Source organism: Xiphophorus maculatus, chromosome 5 (genome assembly GCF_002775205.1).
Source record: "Xiphophorus maculatus strain JP 163 A chromosome 5, X_maculatus-5.0-male, whole genome shotgun sequence".
In the NCBI taxonomy this organism is placed as follows: Eukaryota; Metazoa; Chordata; class Actinopteri; order Cyprinodontiformes; family Poeciliidae; genus Xiphophorus; species Xiphophorus maculatus.
The window spans coordinates 10964396-10978649 of NC_036447.1; the positions used below are offsets into that span (position 1 = coordinate 10964396).

General features: G+C 37.0%; 1 protein-coding gene across 1 annotated transcript; it reads right to left on the reverse strand.

Annotated features, from left to right (window-relative positions):
• Positions 1–8403: 8403 nt before the first annotated feature.
• Positions 8404–9663, reverse strand: LOC106699925 (retinal cone rhodopsin-sensitive cGMP 3',5'-cyclic phosphodiesterase subunit gamma). Its single transcript, XM_014472513.2, has 3 exons — positions 9558–9663; positions 9186–9302; positions 8404–9087 (listed from the first exon to the last, which is right to left on the reverse strand). Exons 2-3 carry the CDS (start codon positions 9287–9289, stop codon positions 8970–8972), a joined length of 222 nt encoding a protein of 73 aa, XP_014327999.1. The 5' UTR covers positions 9290–9302; positions 9558–9663; the 3' UTR covers positions 8404–8969.
• Between the last annotated feature and the right edge of the window lie 4591 nt (positions 9664–14254).

A 14254-nucleotide genomic window follows, 5' to 3' on the forward strand; every position in this document is an offset into this window, starting at 1 on the left:
TGTGTAATCTCATTACACATATTATTATTAAACTCTCTCATTATTCTGGTATTTAGCAAATAGAAATACTGACCAAAGGCAGTAAAAGTCTTAGTTTGATTTAATGTCAGACAGTGAGAGTGTACAGTACTGTATGTATCTGGTTTTAACTATATAAAAACTCGTGAAAAGGCTTTTAAAAAGCTGTTTTTGTTGCAGATCGGTATTTACTAAATTGCCTCATATGTAAGAAAATAATAACAGACTTTTTTATCCTTTTTTTGTAGAGTTGAAAAAAATAATATTTTCTGACTGAATATTTAAAAATTATTAGAAAAGGTTACAGTCAAACAGCAAAAAAATGTTTTCTTGATGCTGAAAGTGTTCAAAATATTAATAAAGGTACATTTCTGACATCTATTCAAGATGGAATTTATTAAGAAAAACTGTTAAAAAGTCAATAGAGGTAAACTATATGAAACTGCACTTTTTCTTCACAATAACTTCATTTTGGGAAAAAAATTGCTACACTTGAAATTACGCAAAAAATCTTGATGGACATTTTGTTGGGGACCTCACAGACTTTCCCCTTGTATCACTAAAATCTAAATACATGTTCTAAAAAGACTTAGAAGAAAATGAGTGTTCTTTGGAAAACCTATTCCTGTTGTGCCTTTTTTTGTCTCATCCAGAAGTCGGTTTACAAGTGATCTCTAAATAAGAGAGAGACACACAGCAGTGATAAAAAGGTTTGGTGGGAAACTTTGGGAATTTTAAGGAGCTTGAAGACAAGCGATCTTTAAACTGTGCAGAGACAGGAGAGGAAGTGCAACATGAATGTATCAGATAATCAGAAATATCAGCCGGCACACAAGAACAATTCAGGAAATATTGCTAAACCTCTTCAACCAACATTTCAACACCTCCAAATAAATCGGCAAAGCAAAAAAGCAAAGTCAGTGTCTTAAAACACATTTACTCCCATGACAAGTTCCACTACTTGGAGAATTAAACCAAAAACAAGGTATGCATGCAGATGAAAAGGTAAAAGGTTTGATTTCACAGGCGCTGGTATGTCTAGAGCAGCTGCAGGACAAAGTGGAAGCGTCAAATCTGAACTGATAGTGCAACAGCCAGTTAGTTAAACATCTGATAGTGAGTCAAGATAAATTTTGAGACTTTGATAATGGTCGCATTCAAAGGTTTCCAGATAACCTGCATGGGAAGATTATTTACAAAGTTTCCAAAAAATATTACGCTTTCTTTTTAAATTAGATTTTTTTTTTTTTTTACATACGAGCCATTTCGTACAAGCATGTACAAAAATTAAAGTGAAATAAATAGTATCCAAAAAAAGTAAACCTGTTTGAATCTGATTTATCAAAAGCAGAGGAATTGCAGTACACCTCAGTTGCGAAACTTACTGCTAATAATGATACAAAAAGTGATTGAGCAGCACAATAAATTGTTTTTGACCTTTTCCCAATGTGCGTGATGTAATCCAATCATTTTTATCCTTTAAACTTGCTGCCTTCTGCTCAAAATAAATGTCTCCCCAACTTTATTTTTTTAGCGTATCTGAGAGTAATTAAAGTTACTGAAGCGCTGACACAGATGCTTTGCCAGCAGTAAAGCTGGCGTTTACAGCATTTCTGACACAAAGAGAACAGGAAGGGCAGAAATAAATCCGACATGTCAGACTCCTTCAGGAATAGTGTTAAATGCTCCACAAGCTCACAAAGAACGATGCTTAGGATGAAATTACAGGTCAGGTTTCTCTTAAGGCTGGTGCTACTCATAAACATTGTTCATGTCAAACTATAGTGGACACAGGCGAAAACAAGTGAAAGCAGTCTGATTTCAGGGGAAAAAAAGTGTGTAGGCGCTTTAAATGTGAATTCCAGGATAGAAAAAACAATTACAAATATCCAAAAAACATTAAACACTCCTGGCTGTAATATCCAGTAATGAAAGAGGAAAATAAATTAACACTAAATTATAGAGTCATAAGTCAACAATTGAAAAAAATCTGCCTACATAAAAATTAGATGTTATCTGAAACAGTCGTCTTGTGAAGATGAACTCATGTAGAGATTAAAAAGCCTCCACAAACATGGAACTTGGAGAGATCTTGGTGTCCTCAATCTGTCACCACTCCTTTGTAGAGCGCCAATGAAGAACAGGTCACATGTTCTCCAGAACCCACAGGCAACCATACTGTACTGTATATGCACTGCAAGGTCCACAGGAACTACTGGAACATGATACATGTAACGTTTGTGGCTCCCTCCCCTGATCTTTTAGGAACATTTGTTTGATTCGTGAATAAAATATCTAATATCTTAAGTTGTAAACAAATCACAGTGTCTGTATCTCATCAATTGAAAAAATATTTGCTTAGAAAAATTTAAAAAAAGGTGTTCATGATTTTCTCTTTTTTCCCAAAACTCATGCAACAAGACCTTTTCTGGCTTTTATAAAGCTTTGTTTTACTACAATATTATATATTTTCTGTCATTTATTTCCACATATTCGCTCACAAATGCAGCTGTTGCATGTAACTCTTCCTTCCTATCTTTTCCTCAGTTTTAAACTCTTTCGACTCCCTCTTGGTAGCGATCAGTGTGGGTGGTCACAGCTCAGCAGCAGCCAGAGCTGACACTGTGCAGACAGAGAGTAAGGTTTAGCTTCAAGTGTCAGTGATGTAATGCAGGTGAGCCTGAGGCTAACAGATTACAGCTAATAAGACTAAGGCCGGGTTATTTCTCGACCATCAATTACATAACCTCTACCCTCGTTTTGGCTTTATCACAGCTTCCGTGTGTGTGCGCGTGTGTGCGGGCGGGGGGGCGCGTGTGTGTGTGTGTCTGTGGGTGATCTCCTGGCACAGACTGTTGCTCACTTATACAACTCACATATGCTACCCTGAAGGCTCAGGATGGAGTAGCTTGACAGTGAAAAACAGAACCTATACAAAAAGTGAAAGCAGATAACTTATTCGAAACAATATTGCAGCAAAAGATGGAAAGAGTTGTGAAGTGAATGCTTAATCTAAAATTTTAAATATGAGTAATTTCAAAAATGCCATGTTTCGTCTTTTAATGCACTTGATCATTGTTGCTGCTCACTAATACAGCATGTGCTTTTCTCTGGGGAAGTAAGCAGCTCATGCACTGTGCTACCAGACTGCTCACAGTCAAGTAAAGCATTTTAAACTTTTGAAAATGTGTGCAAAGTTTTTGTGTAGATTACCAATAAAACACAAATGTACCCTATTATTTATTCAAATAACACCTGATGACTTTGTAATTAGTCTGTCAAAATGCAAAATAAAATCTATGTGCTGCTGTCAACATTTTTACTGCTGTAGTAAAATTATCAATCAGCTTTGACCTTGTGTCTCTGTTCCCGCTTGTCAGACACATTCTCACTATCCTGACGTTTCGCGACGTTCAAAACAGCTGTCAGCATTCTCGGGTCTGGCCATCCAGACAAGTTCTACCTTAGAGAGGACTGCAAAGTGCTAAAAGAAGAAGCACTAAAAACCCCCAAAGTTTTTATGGTGCCCACAGGTTCTTGCCACCCTTGATGTTGAAATGCATGTCTGGATTCCGAGACAACCAATGTTGAATTTTGGTGTGACCTGTGCAAGGAGGAAAGCCTTCCTTTCCAAGAAAACATGAGGATGGATGTATGCGAGAGAGAATGGAGACGAAGAATGATACTTTTGTTCTGCTCAAACTTTCTTTGTACAGAACCATCTAAAATTGAATCCTTTCGAACAGAGAATGTTATTAATATAAACCAAATGCAGGATTTCAGGAAAAACAACACCATACCAACTGTACTTTATGTCAGAATTTGGGGATGGTTTCCTGCATCAGGACCTGATCACCTCACTGTCACAGAATCCATCATGAATTCAATGATAATCGAACACTGAGCCCTGCAACCAGACAATTACCCAAAACAAATCACCGACCCCAACAATGAATGGCTGGGAGTTTACAAAAAAAATGAAAAGCTAAACTCTCACACTGATTTCAGATTGGTAGGTGTGTATGAGAAACATCCATGGAAGTTATTTCAGCCAAAGGAGTCCTAACTTTTTCTCAGTATTTATATGATAAAATTCTGGTATTTATTATGTAAAATACTATAAACTTATTTAGTTTATGGTATCTTACCATAAACCAGAGAAGGTTTTTTTTACAGAGTATCTTTTTCTTAGCGACAAAAATTGGTAAAAAAAATTTTTTTTGGTTATGCACCTTTAAATTTTTCTTGATTAACAAAAATGAATCTATTTAAAAGCTACATACTTAATGGCTACCCTATTTTTTCACAAAATGTTTTATCTATCATATTTAGTTGTATTTTCTATTTTTCTTTCTTCCTGTCTTCTTTAGGAAGCTCAAGAAAAGTAGGGAAGGAAGGAAAACATTCTGACCCAAGATGATCATGCGTGTGATTCACATTCTGGTTGTGAAAGCATGAAAACATCTAAAGCATTTGAGGTTCTTCTCTGTTTGGGTCACCAGTGAATGAGGACAGCTTTGGATGAAGACAGATTCAGCAGAAATAGAAACAAAGACTCAGAACAAGCAGTTGGAGCATTTGCCTGCCTTGACCTACATGGGCCAATCCCAATCCTATTTGGCTGTTAGCTGCTCACTTAGCCTCAGTGTGAAGAATGATGGTGTCATGTCAGGCCAAAGTGACAAACAGCACCTTAGGAAGCTCTGCAGTTTCTCTTGTTTTCTGATTATCTGAATTGAACAACTTGAGCGGCTGGGTGTTGTTTGGACAGAAAAAATATGAAAACAAACATTTACATCAGTTTTAATGTTGCAGTTGGCAACACATTGGCTTTACATGTAAGCTCTCGCCTTTCAGTTGTATAGGCAGTGTAGTTTATTGATTGCATGAACAATAGATATCTCTTTCACGGTAGATTTTGAATATTGTTTTAATAACTAGGACAGAAATTAAAAAACGTATTGTACAACTTTTGCCTTGTCATTTTTTTCTGAAATTGATAGTTGAAACCACTAAAACCTTGAGTGATGGCTAGGGTTACGTGCTTATCCAATCATGTATTGTGCTCGAGTTTACTTGCACATTCAGGTGTGTTCCTTGAGGAACGCCTTACTTTGGATATGCCCTCTACAGACTGACCTACTTGCCAAAAAATTTTGTAGTTAACATAAACTTTTTGCACTCTGACATGGTGCATTCACTGATGTGAAAATTGACCAAATACAGTCATCGAAAACAACTTATCAGTGCATTTTCGGCGGGAATCCTTTTTTCCAAAGCTGGATGTTCTTACCTGAGGCAAAAGTTATCTTTTGGACTTTGAAAAAAAAAGAGAAATAAGCAACAAAATTTGAGCTCAGAAAAGTCTGAACAGCAACATCTTAACTTTTCATGTGGTTTGGATTTCTACTTGAACTGTTGAAAATATTGGATCATTTACAATACATTCAGATTTCCCTGCGTCCAATCTGCTTAGACCTCCTGTTGAGGGACTTTTCATAATGTGACACCAGGAAGGCGTCTCGCAAAAAGGTGATGCATGCATACTTATCCCCTGTAGGCATATTTTTGGGACTCCCACAGAAAACATTCCTTGTAAACAACATTAACAAGGATGCAGAGTAACGGTGTGTGTGTGTGGCAGCAGTTTGAGTGGCAGGGTGATGACTCAGACCTCAGATTTATGAATTGCAAATGCATCATTTTCCCAAAGCTTTCACAGTAGACAGAATAAATTATATTTGTGCTGCATGTTGTTAAGGAAATAATGCAACAGTTCTATTCACTTTCAGCCTGAATGTGCCTAACAATTTACTCTGAACACTTTGTTTGCTCCAGGGCAGAGAAGTCTGAGAAGTCTCCAAATGGTCTGTGATTATCAGAAGTTAATCTTTGCAGAGTTGTTAATGATAAGAACAAATCCAGTTGAAGCACAAAGGCAGATTTACAAACTAATTAATCCAAAATGATGATCACGCATGCACTGTCTGTGACTTTCTAAATGTAATCCTATTTCCAGTGGAGACAAACAACAGGCAGATTGTTATTTTCATCCCAGGTACCAGCAAGTAAACATGAGAGTGGCTGAATTTAGAAAGTGGCACATTAAACTCAAAATAATACTCCAACACACTGGCAGCTTCCTGTTATTTTGTTATCCTGCCAACCTCTGAGGAGTCCGTCTTTTATTGCTAAGAGAAAATCTCATATCCACCACAAAGAATTGTCTCCTTTATTTCTATCAGGAAGTAGGAGCTCAATAAGAAGATGCTGTGAATACAATAAGGCACCACGTCGCAAAATGTATCAATATTCTGTATTCCAGGTATTTATTTATTTTTTGCTACTATTTCTCTGTTACTCTGCCAGGATTGCCCGTCTGTAAATTTAGCAAAAGAAAAACTGCGGAAAATATTATTATTTCTGTAAACTCTTGTAAATGTAACACGTTTATATGAATCACTGGACACGTTCACCTCGTCACGCTTGAAAAGAGATGCAATATTCAGCTTTGGGACCAATTTCTGAAGATTTGAGTAGTGAACACAAATTCAGGCAAATTCTTGATTCTCTAAAATTTACTTTTTGCCTTTTTGTTTTATGTGCACTGTCCAGAGTTGTTGGCTGAGTGCCAAGGAGAAGCCCAACAGATTTACTTTCACAAGTGAAGCATTGTATATAAGCACATATAAAATTTTTCACATTTACATAAATAGTTCTCTCAGTTCACAGTCTCGCTGATATTTCTGTCTGTGCATTTATCTATTTAGCTAGGACAAGTAAGTTCACTAATTTACAACACATGGCTTCTCTTCCCCTTTACTTTGCTTCTTCAGTCTCCAGAAAGGCCCAATGTTGAAATGTTTTCATCCCACTCAGCTGAGCTGTGTGACAGGTCCTCCACTTTCCCCACCCACCTTTACATGCATCTGCTTCAGGTCACAGTGAAATTACCTGACAAAAGGTTTTCACAGCTCAGCAGCAATGTGTCTGTCATTGTCAAGCCACAGCGCACAGGAAAATGTGCCATCTGCGTCCTCCTTTTTTTAGGGGTTTGAACACCTAACTGATGCAATGACACAAACACATATTGCTTTACAGAGGCCACAGACAAAGTTATTGGCACCAGCAAATGACAAACCATCCATAAAACAATGTATATACAGTAGCTTCTCAATATTGTGATTTTCAAAGATGGATTACATATTTTTATTCACTGCTACATGTGATTTTAATGAAGGATTATGGTGCACAACCACCAATCAGTTAGCGTTGTATAGAAAACACAAAAACTCAAACAAAACAGTGATGTCAGAGCCTGACCATTGCTTTGCTAAGCAGTTCGGTTCCAATCTCATCTCCCTTCAGTCTGGACTTTCTCCCATTGAGCTTGATTTCTGTTGTAGAAACTCTACTGGGCCAATCAGGGAACACAAGGAGAAGTTATGAACGATGATGTCAATTTTAGAATTGTAGTCTGCCAGTGGTTTTAACAATGGCAGCGGAGGAACTGAACGAAGCCATTGAGTCTGTGTTGGTCACACTTCCAAATATTGAATTAACATTAACAGCCGTCTGGTTTGGCTCGGCCCTTCTCTCCTCGCAGTAGAACATGGTTGTTTACAGTGCAGGTAATTTTTGGTATGCTTCTTAGCATTCGTAACTGGTGCATTACATTTGATGTTTGGGTAAAATTTAAAACCTCAACAGAGCCCATGCCTCCAGGAAGCAATCGTTTGGCAATAGCCGAGGGTTCAGACCATCTGTACACTGCAAAGAGTAGAACAAGAAGCTGGTTTTTACCAAGCTGGTGCTCTTCTAGCAGTGGACCAAAAAGTTGGACAGCACAGGCTTGTTTTTTTAGTTTTTGTAGCAACAAGCTGAGTGTTGTTATTGGACTTCTGTTGTTCTGTACTCTCATATTATTAGATTTGTCCAGTAAAGTGGTGCAGAGCTGTAAACAGATCACAAAGCTTAGCAATTAAATGTTTTAAATTGAATCGCAGATGTAGAAACTTTTAAATATATTGATATTTTCTTCAATTTAGTTGCATTCCTTCTTGTCAAAATGATGATGAGGGCTATTTTTGGTTTACGTAGAGAGAGGAGAGCTGTTTAATGTGATGTACTGACAATTTTTTTATATCTATTGCTGGAGATAGGCACCAGTGACTCTGCGACCTGGCACTGGGTTACGTAGGTATAAAAAGCAGATACAGTAGATGGATGGATGAGTTGTTTAATTATACCTTTCAGCAACCTGCCATAACCTGCACCAGAACAAATTTGGCTTTTAACCCCAGCTTCTGCATCACTGACTCCAAACGGCTGCAATAATCATAATCAGCAAAGCCTTCGGTGGTAATAAAGTCAGAGACGAAGATAGATATTTTGTGCAAAGCACTCACATTTATTGCTTTCGCTGCAACAGTTTTTCTTGGTTCAGACAGAGATGATATCCTTTGCTAAAGCATAATGTGATTTACATATTTCTGATGGAAGACCAACATGACGTTTGGCTGTACAACAGGAATTTGTTCGTGTTGAATCAGCAGCCTCGAAGAGAACGGGTGGAAGAGGAGAAGATTGTAATACTCCTGAGGTATCGCAGTGACGGATTTCAAAGTCCCTTTTGTTACATTGAAAATACACATAGAACATTCTATCGGTTTCCTTCCCTTCGTGTTGAGAGAACTGGGTATAAGGAAGATAGAGACAGAAAAAGGGAGGCAGAGATGAACACAAGATTTAAAAAAAAAAACATATGAAAAGGCAGGGAACAAATAAAGTGCAGAAGGGATTCCTCTTTTATTTCCAGGTCAAACCTCTACAGCATCAAAAGCTGCTTCATCTGTGCAGCATGAAGGTAATAGATTATCCACCTGACTGACAATATTAGGACCACATGGGGGAGAACAGTGGCAAGAAGGGTGAAGGCAAAGGAAGGAGGGCTAAACAATTCCATATTTCGCCAAGTCGCTGAGCTCCATGTCGCCGAAGGCTTCCCATGGGCAGACCACTGTGAAGTCTGTGCCAAGACCCTCCATGCCTGGAATGTCATCTCCAAAACTAAATCAAAGAAACAGAGAAGCTTTGATTAGAACAAAGAAAATCTGAAGGCTGGAAATGTGACCTAAAATATTAAAGTGAATCTTTCAGGTTCTCACCCCTTCTGGCCTGGTTTAGGTGCCTTGCTCTTGAAGGTACGAGCGGCCCTCTGCTTGAATTTGGGAGGGGCCTTCTTCTCAGCGGGAGTTGCGACGTCTGCCATTTTTATTTGGTCACTGAAAGCGAAGAAAGAAAGAAACATATAAACCTCGTCCCTGGTTTTCTTACGCCTATCTTGTGCCTTAAAGTTTTACAAACGTTTCTCTCACTTTTTGTCCAGTTTGAAAATAAGGAAGCTAATCAAGTAAAATATTTAACAATTTAATAGTTTAACAATTTAAACTTTTAACATATCTATGAAGAACAGATTGTCAAAGAAGTAAAAAAAAAAAAACTGTTTAAGAGCTGAGTAAATTGCAGAGTCATCTCACCTTGTTGTTCAGTGTTTTTCAGAAGCTGTGTGATGAGCTTGTTCCTTTCTCCGCTCTCGGTGCGTTTCTCCTCTCCCGGTCTGAGAGCCTGCTTTTAAAGTCCCCGAGCTGCTAATCCTGCTGTCATTCTTTTGAGTTGGCACCTTTTCCAAACCCTCCCCTGTACCAGCTCAGCTGCAAATAGGTGAGATAAAGCATGACCAGATATAAATCCATGGTGTATTTTAAGGTGGACGTGCTGGTCAACGTGTAAATTCAACAGAATCACAGCCGCCGTGTTATTTGAGGTCAGTTGATTGGCAGTATGCGTCTTGACCATTTCACACTATTTTTGCATAGATTTTTTTTTAATGGTCTCATAGCTTTTATTGAAAACAGAAAAGTGACTAATGAATGTAGTATGTTGTATGTGCAGCACAAAATCTACCATAAAATCTTGTTAAATCTAGTATTTTCAAATACTTAATATGCAGAATACTATGTATTCTAGTAATACTGGAAGTTTAAAAGCCAACATTAGCTGGTGTATTATTGATCTATCTGCTAGCCTGCAGTCAGCTGCGTTACAGTCACAACACCTGCAGCTTGGAAATGCTTACTGAGCGACACCTCAACATAAATGATGGTTGGTGCTCCTTTAATTTCCAGTTTTCCATCATTCCAGATATGGGCAAACAGCCATGTTAGTCATTTTTAACAGTAAGAGAAAAGTGGAGCTTCCTTTCTTCTGCCAGCTAACTGGTTGTGCACAGCCACAGGTGAGGTGCTTTGCAATGCAATTTGGATGAAAAGCCCTTTTGCAAAGTACATTATTATGTTTTTGGTTTTCTTAGGATTTTTTTGGGACTAGTGGCCTTTATTGAACAATAAATAAGGTAGACAGAGAAGGAAAAACATTCAGTAAATGGTCCTGGACTGTCAATTGAACCCAGGATGATCACATCAAGCATTACAACCATGTCCAGAGGTTGACCATTACAACCTCTGGACATGGTTGTAATGTTGTTGTGTGCACTCAATCAAATGAGACACCCAGTTCCCAATTTTGCAATTTTTATTCAATAATTCCAAACCTTGTATATCTTTTAGCAATAATATCATACTTGCAAAAGTTTTAAACTGTCTCTTTATGCTAATTATTCAAGGAGCAATGTTGTTTCTAATTGGTGATCAGTTCTTCTGCTCGCTTTTCTTTTCTGGACTTTCTATGCCTTTTTTTAAATAATGTTCTGTGCACTTCTTGTAACCTGAAAACAGTGAAAACTACAGTATATTTTCTCAGTTTTCTTCTGTTTGTATCTAAAAAAATTTGCTCTCCATCCTTTCATTTTGGGAATCAAGAAAAAAATGATCACTTACTCTATATATTTGTAAACATGTGTCTCAGGATCACCTGCTCAAAGATTTGGAGTATGTGATATAAGACCCCAGAAGCCTTGAAGTCTTTGCAGGAGATCAGCCGCATGGAAAGAGATAAAGCGTACTTAATTATTCAACTCTTAATCTGTCCCTTCATGGCCCTAGGTGAAAAGGTAACGCTCAGACTGTAAGTAGGACCTTAAGTGACCAATCATCAACGTGACACGAAGAGTCAGACATTACTTTATAAGACAAAATGTTATTAAGATGTGTTATATGTCAGAGTCAAATTGACCAGAGACTGAAATTAAAACTGCTTTTTATTAAAGGCTATGGTTTTAGAAGAAAGCATAAGCTGTACACTTTTTGAATATTTTCACATATGGTTTTATGTTTTTGGACATAGAGCCACAGTGAGATTGAATAAATGTGAAATGACTGAAAGCTGTTTAGATAGTCGTGCAATGCCATTATAGATGCACTTTCACTGCTTTGCACTGGGATTTTAATACTGTACAGACTGCAAAGTAGCAAATGATTGAGTTTTACAAACAAAAGAAATCAGTAAAAGCCTGTTTGTGTTCGTCCTCCTTTACAATGATGCCCCTAAATGAAATTCAGCACTACTAACTGTCTTCAGAAGTCACAGAGTCATGAAAACACCAGATTGTTAGGTGATGAGACAATTTCCCAAGCGATGAACATATCTTAGCTTTTCAATTCATCCACAACCTGCAGAGTTTGGCACTCCACCAGCCTGGCCTTCATGGGAGAGTGCCAAGAAGAAAGACACTTGAAAGAAAGTCACTGTTGGTCCTTTTCCACAAGCCATGTGAGGACAAAGTGATATCCTGGTAATATCCTATCTGCAGAACTCTATTTGCGGTGGAATATCCCATAAATCACCACAAACAGATTGTTCCTACCATCAAAACTGATGGTGGAAGTATTTTGCTGACGGGGTGTTAAAAAAAGAGGGATACTCCATGTAGAACCTGCTGCTAATGAGCGTCGCCTTTCAGCAGACGACCCTGATCATTTTGACAAGTATGTAGTAAAATAATCCTTTCAACTGCTTTCCTTTCAAACTTTCTCATCACAAATGTTCTTCACTCAACTTGATGTAAGTCTGGAATTAAGGATGTTATTCTGTAGATGTGCAAAAAAAGTCAGGGTTGGGAAATAACTCGTTACATGTAACTGTGTTATATTTGGTAATTTACTGTTTTTTCCAATTCTTTCAGAGCATTTCTCTGATCAGAATTAACGTTATTATAGTTGTTAGTTCAACCTCCCCAACATTTAGTCATTTGTGAACATCATAGTAACAGTTTTACATTTCTTCCAACAAATTGCAAACCCTTTAGGATACATGCATCAACTGCTTCCATTCTTTTCTGCTTTATTGTAAACATCATTTGCTCACATCAGTCAAATGAACTGTACTCAGGAATATTAAATGGTCATTCTCTATAAACTTAATGGTTCTCATTTTGCTGCTTGAGTCGTTACAAACAAAAATGTTGAGCAGGTTGTCAGAATCTGTCATGCAAATGTTCCCAACCCAGACATAATCTGAAACACCTGCAGCTTTCACTCTAGCTAACAGTGTTTCTACACACTATCGACTCATGGAACATGAACACAAATTCATGCGCCGCTTTAGAGATTTGTATTTGTGAAAGACAAAATATACTTTTACTACTTTATTTATGGAATATTTTGTGATGATCTATTACATTAAAATGTGTGGTTATAATGTTAGAAATGATGAAAACTGTAAGTTTGGGTGAATACTTGTGGAAGGCACTGTGCTTTGTTTACAGAGTGCTGTTTCAATAAGCAAGGTGACAAACTTTCACATGTCAGGACACATTAGGGTATTAGAAAGCAGAGAGGGGAGGGGAGTATATAAGATAATCACATGGCAGAATGCACATACACAAGAAGCTGACCAGAGACACATCAGCATGAAGTCGACTGTCTCACAGGTAGGATGAAATCTGTAACATTCTGAATGGCGCCAGTTGCATAAACATCTTTTTTTTGGTTTTGTTTTGTTTTGCTTTAGAGTAACCCTGAAAAATTACCTCTTAGAATTTTTCTAAGGCTATTTTATCATTTGTATTGTTGTAGTGTTAGACTATGGGGAATAAGTAGGATTGGGGTTCTTGAAAGCATCTCGAAGAGAACTAATGATGTTGACTATTGTGAATCCAAAACTCTCCCCCTATAATTGACAAGATTAGATTCTATAGTGTCAATGTGTATTGTGTTTTTTATTAACTGATGGTTATAGCAGCTAAATGTCTGAATACAAATATGCTTGGGTTTAGTTATTTTTCTAATTTTAAAATCAATTCAATTTTTGTGGTTAAAAACACTGAAAGGAACGCACTGAAGACATTATCTGAAATTCTGTATCTAAGAATTATTACTTGTTTTCTGTGATACAAAGAAAAGCAAACTGATACTTGTGTAAAAGTCTGGTTTACTTAAGGAGGCATAAAAATCCAGCCAGGAATTATCTTAAAAAAGGGAGCCAAGATTTCAAGAGCTAATAATAATAATAATAATACAAGAACTCAAACCTTCTTCCCATCAATAAAAGCTGGAATGAAAACAGATCAAAGGGTGCTCTGTAATTATTACACAGCAGATTAAAACTAATTAGATAAAGTGTAAATAGCAAAGTAAGGATTACCCCTTCAAAGCTGGACAGAAGAATTATTAGTCAGAAAAGCCTTTACTTTTAACAATAGCCACATCATAACATTGACGTTACATTGGTTGTTTACAATAGAAATATATTGTAAAATCCTAATCAAAAAAGGTTTTACAGTATGCCTACATAAAGTTATAAAATATTCAGCAGTTTTTAGTTTGGTATTTGACTGCATGAAAAAAAAAGTATGACAAGACATATCTTAATGCATTTTTGTATTTACATATTTTTCCATTAAGCATTTAATATCTAAGTTATTTGTATAACATTAAAAATAGATCTTTTTAATATCACCCAGACCCCCTGTAACAATTAAAGACAAGGACTTTATTCTTATTGAAAACACAGCTTTTTAGAAGGGGCTTGCAAGTCGTCTTGGACTAGAATAAAACTGATATTTGACATATGTAGAACAGTGACTTTCCACCAGGGGGCATATGTCAAGGATGCGATTCAATACAGAAGACCTTTGAGAAAAGTACTAATTGTGGTAAAGCGGTAGAAGTCCCAGAAATAAAAGTACCAAAAATGTTAGATTTGAAGTCATGGGTCGAAAATGTAAGAAGAAAAAGATTTTCAGTTTATAAAGTAAAACTTAAAACCAAGACTTCTC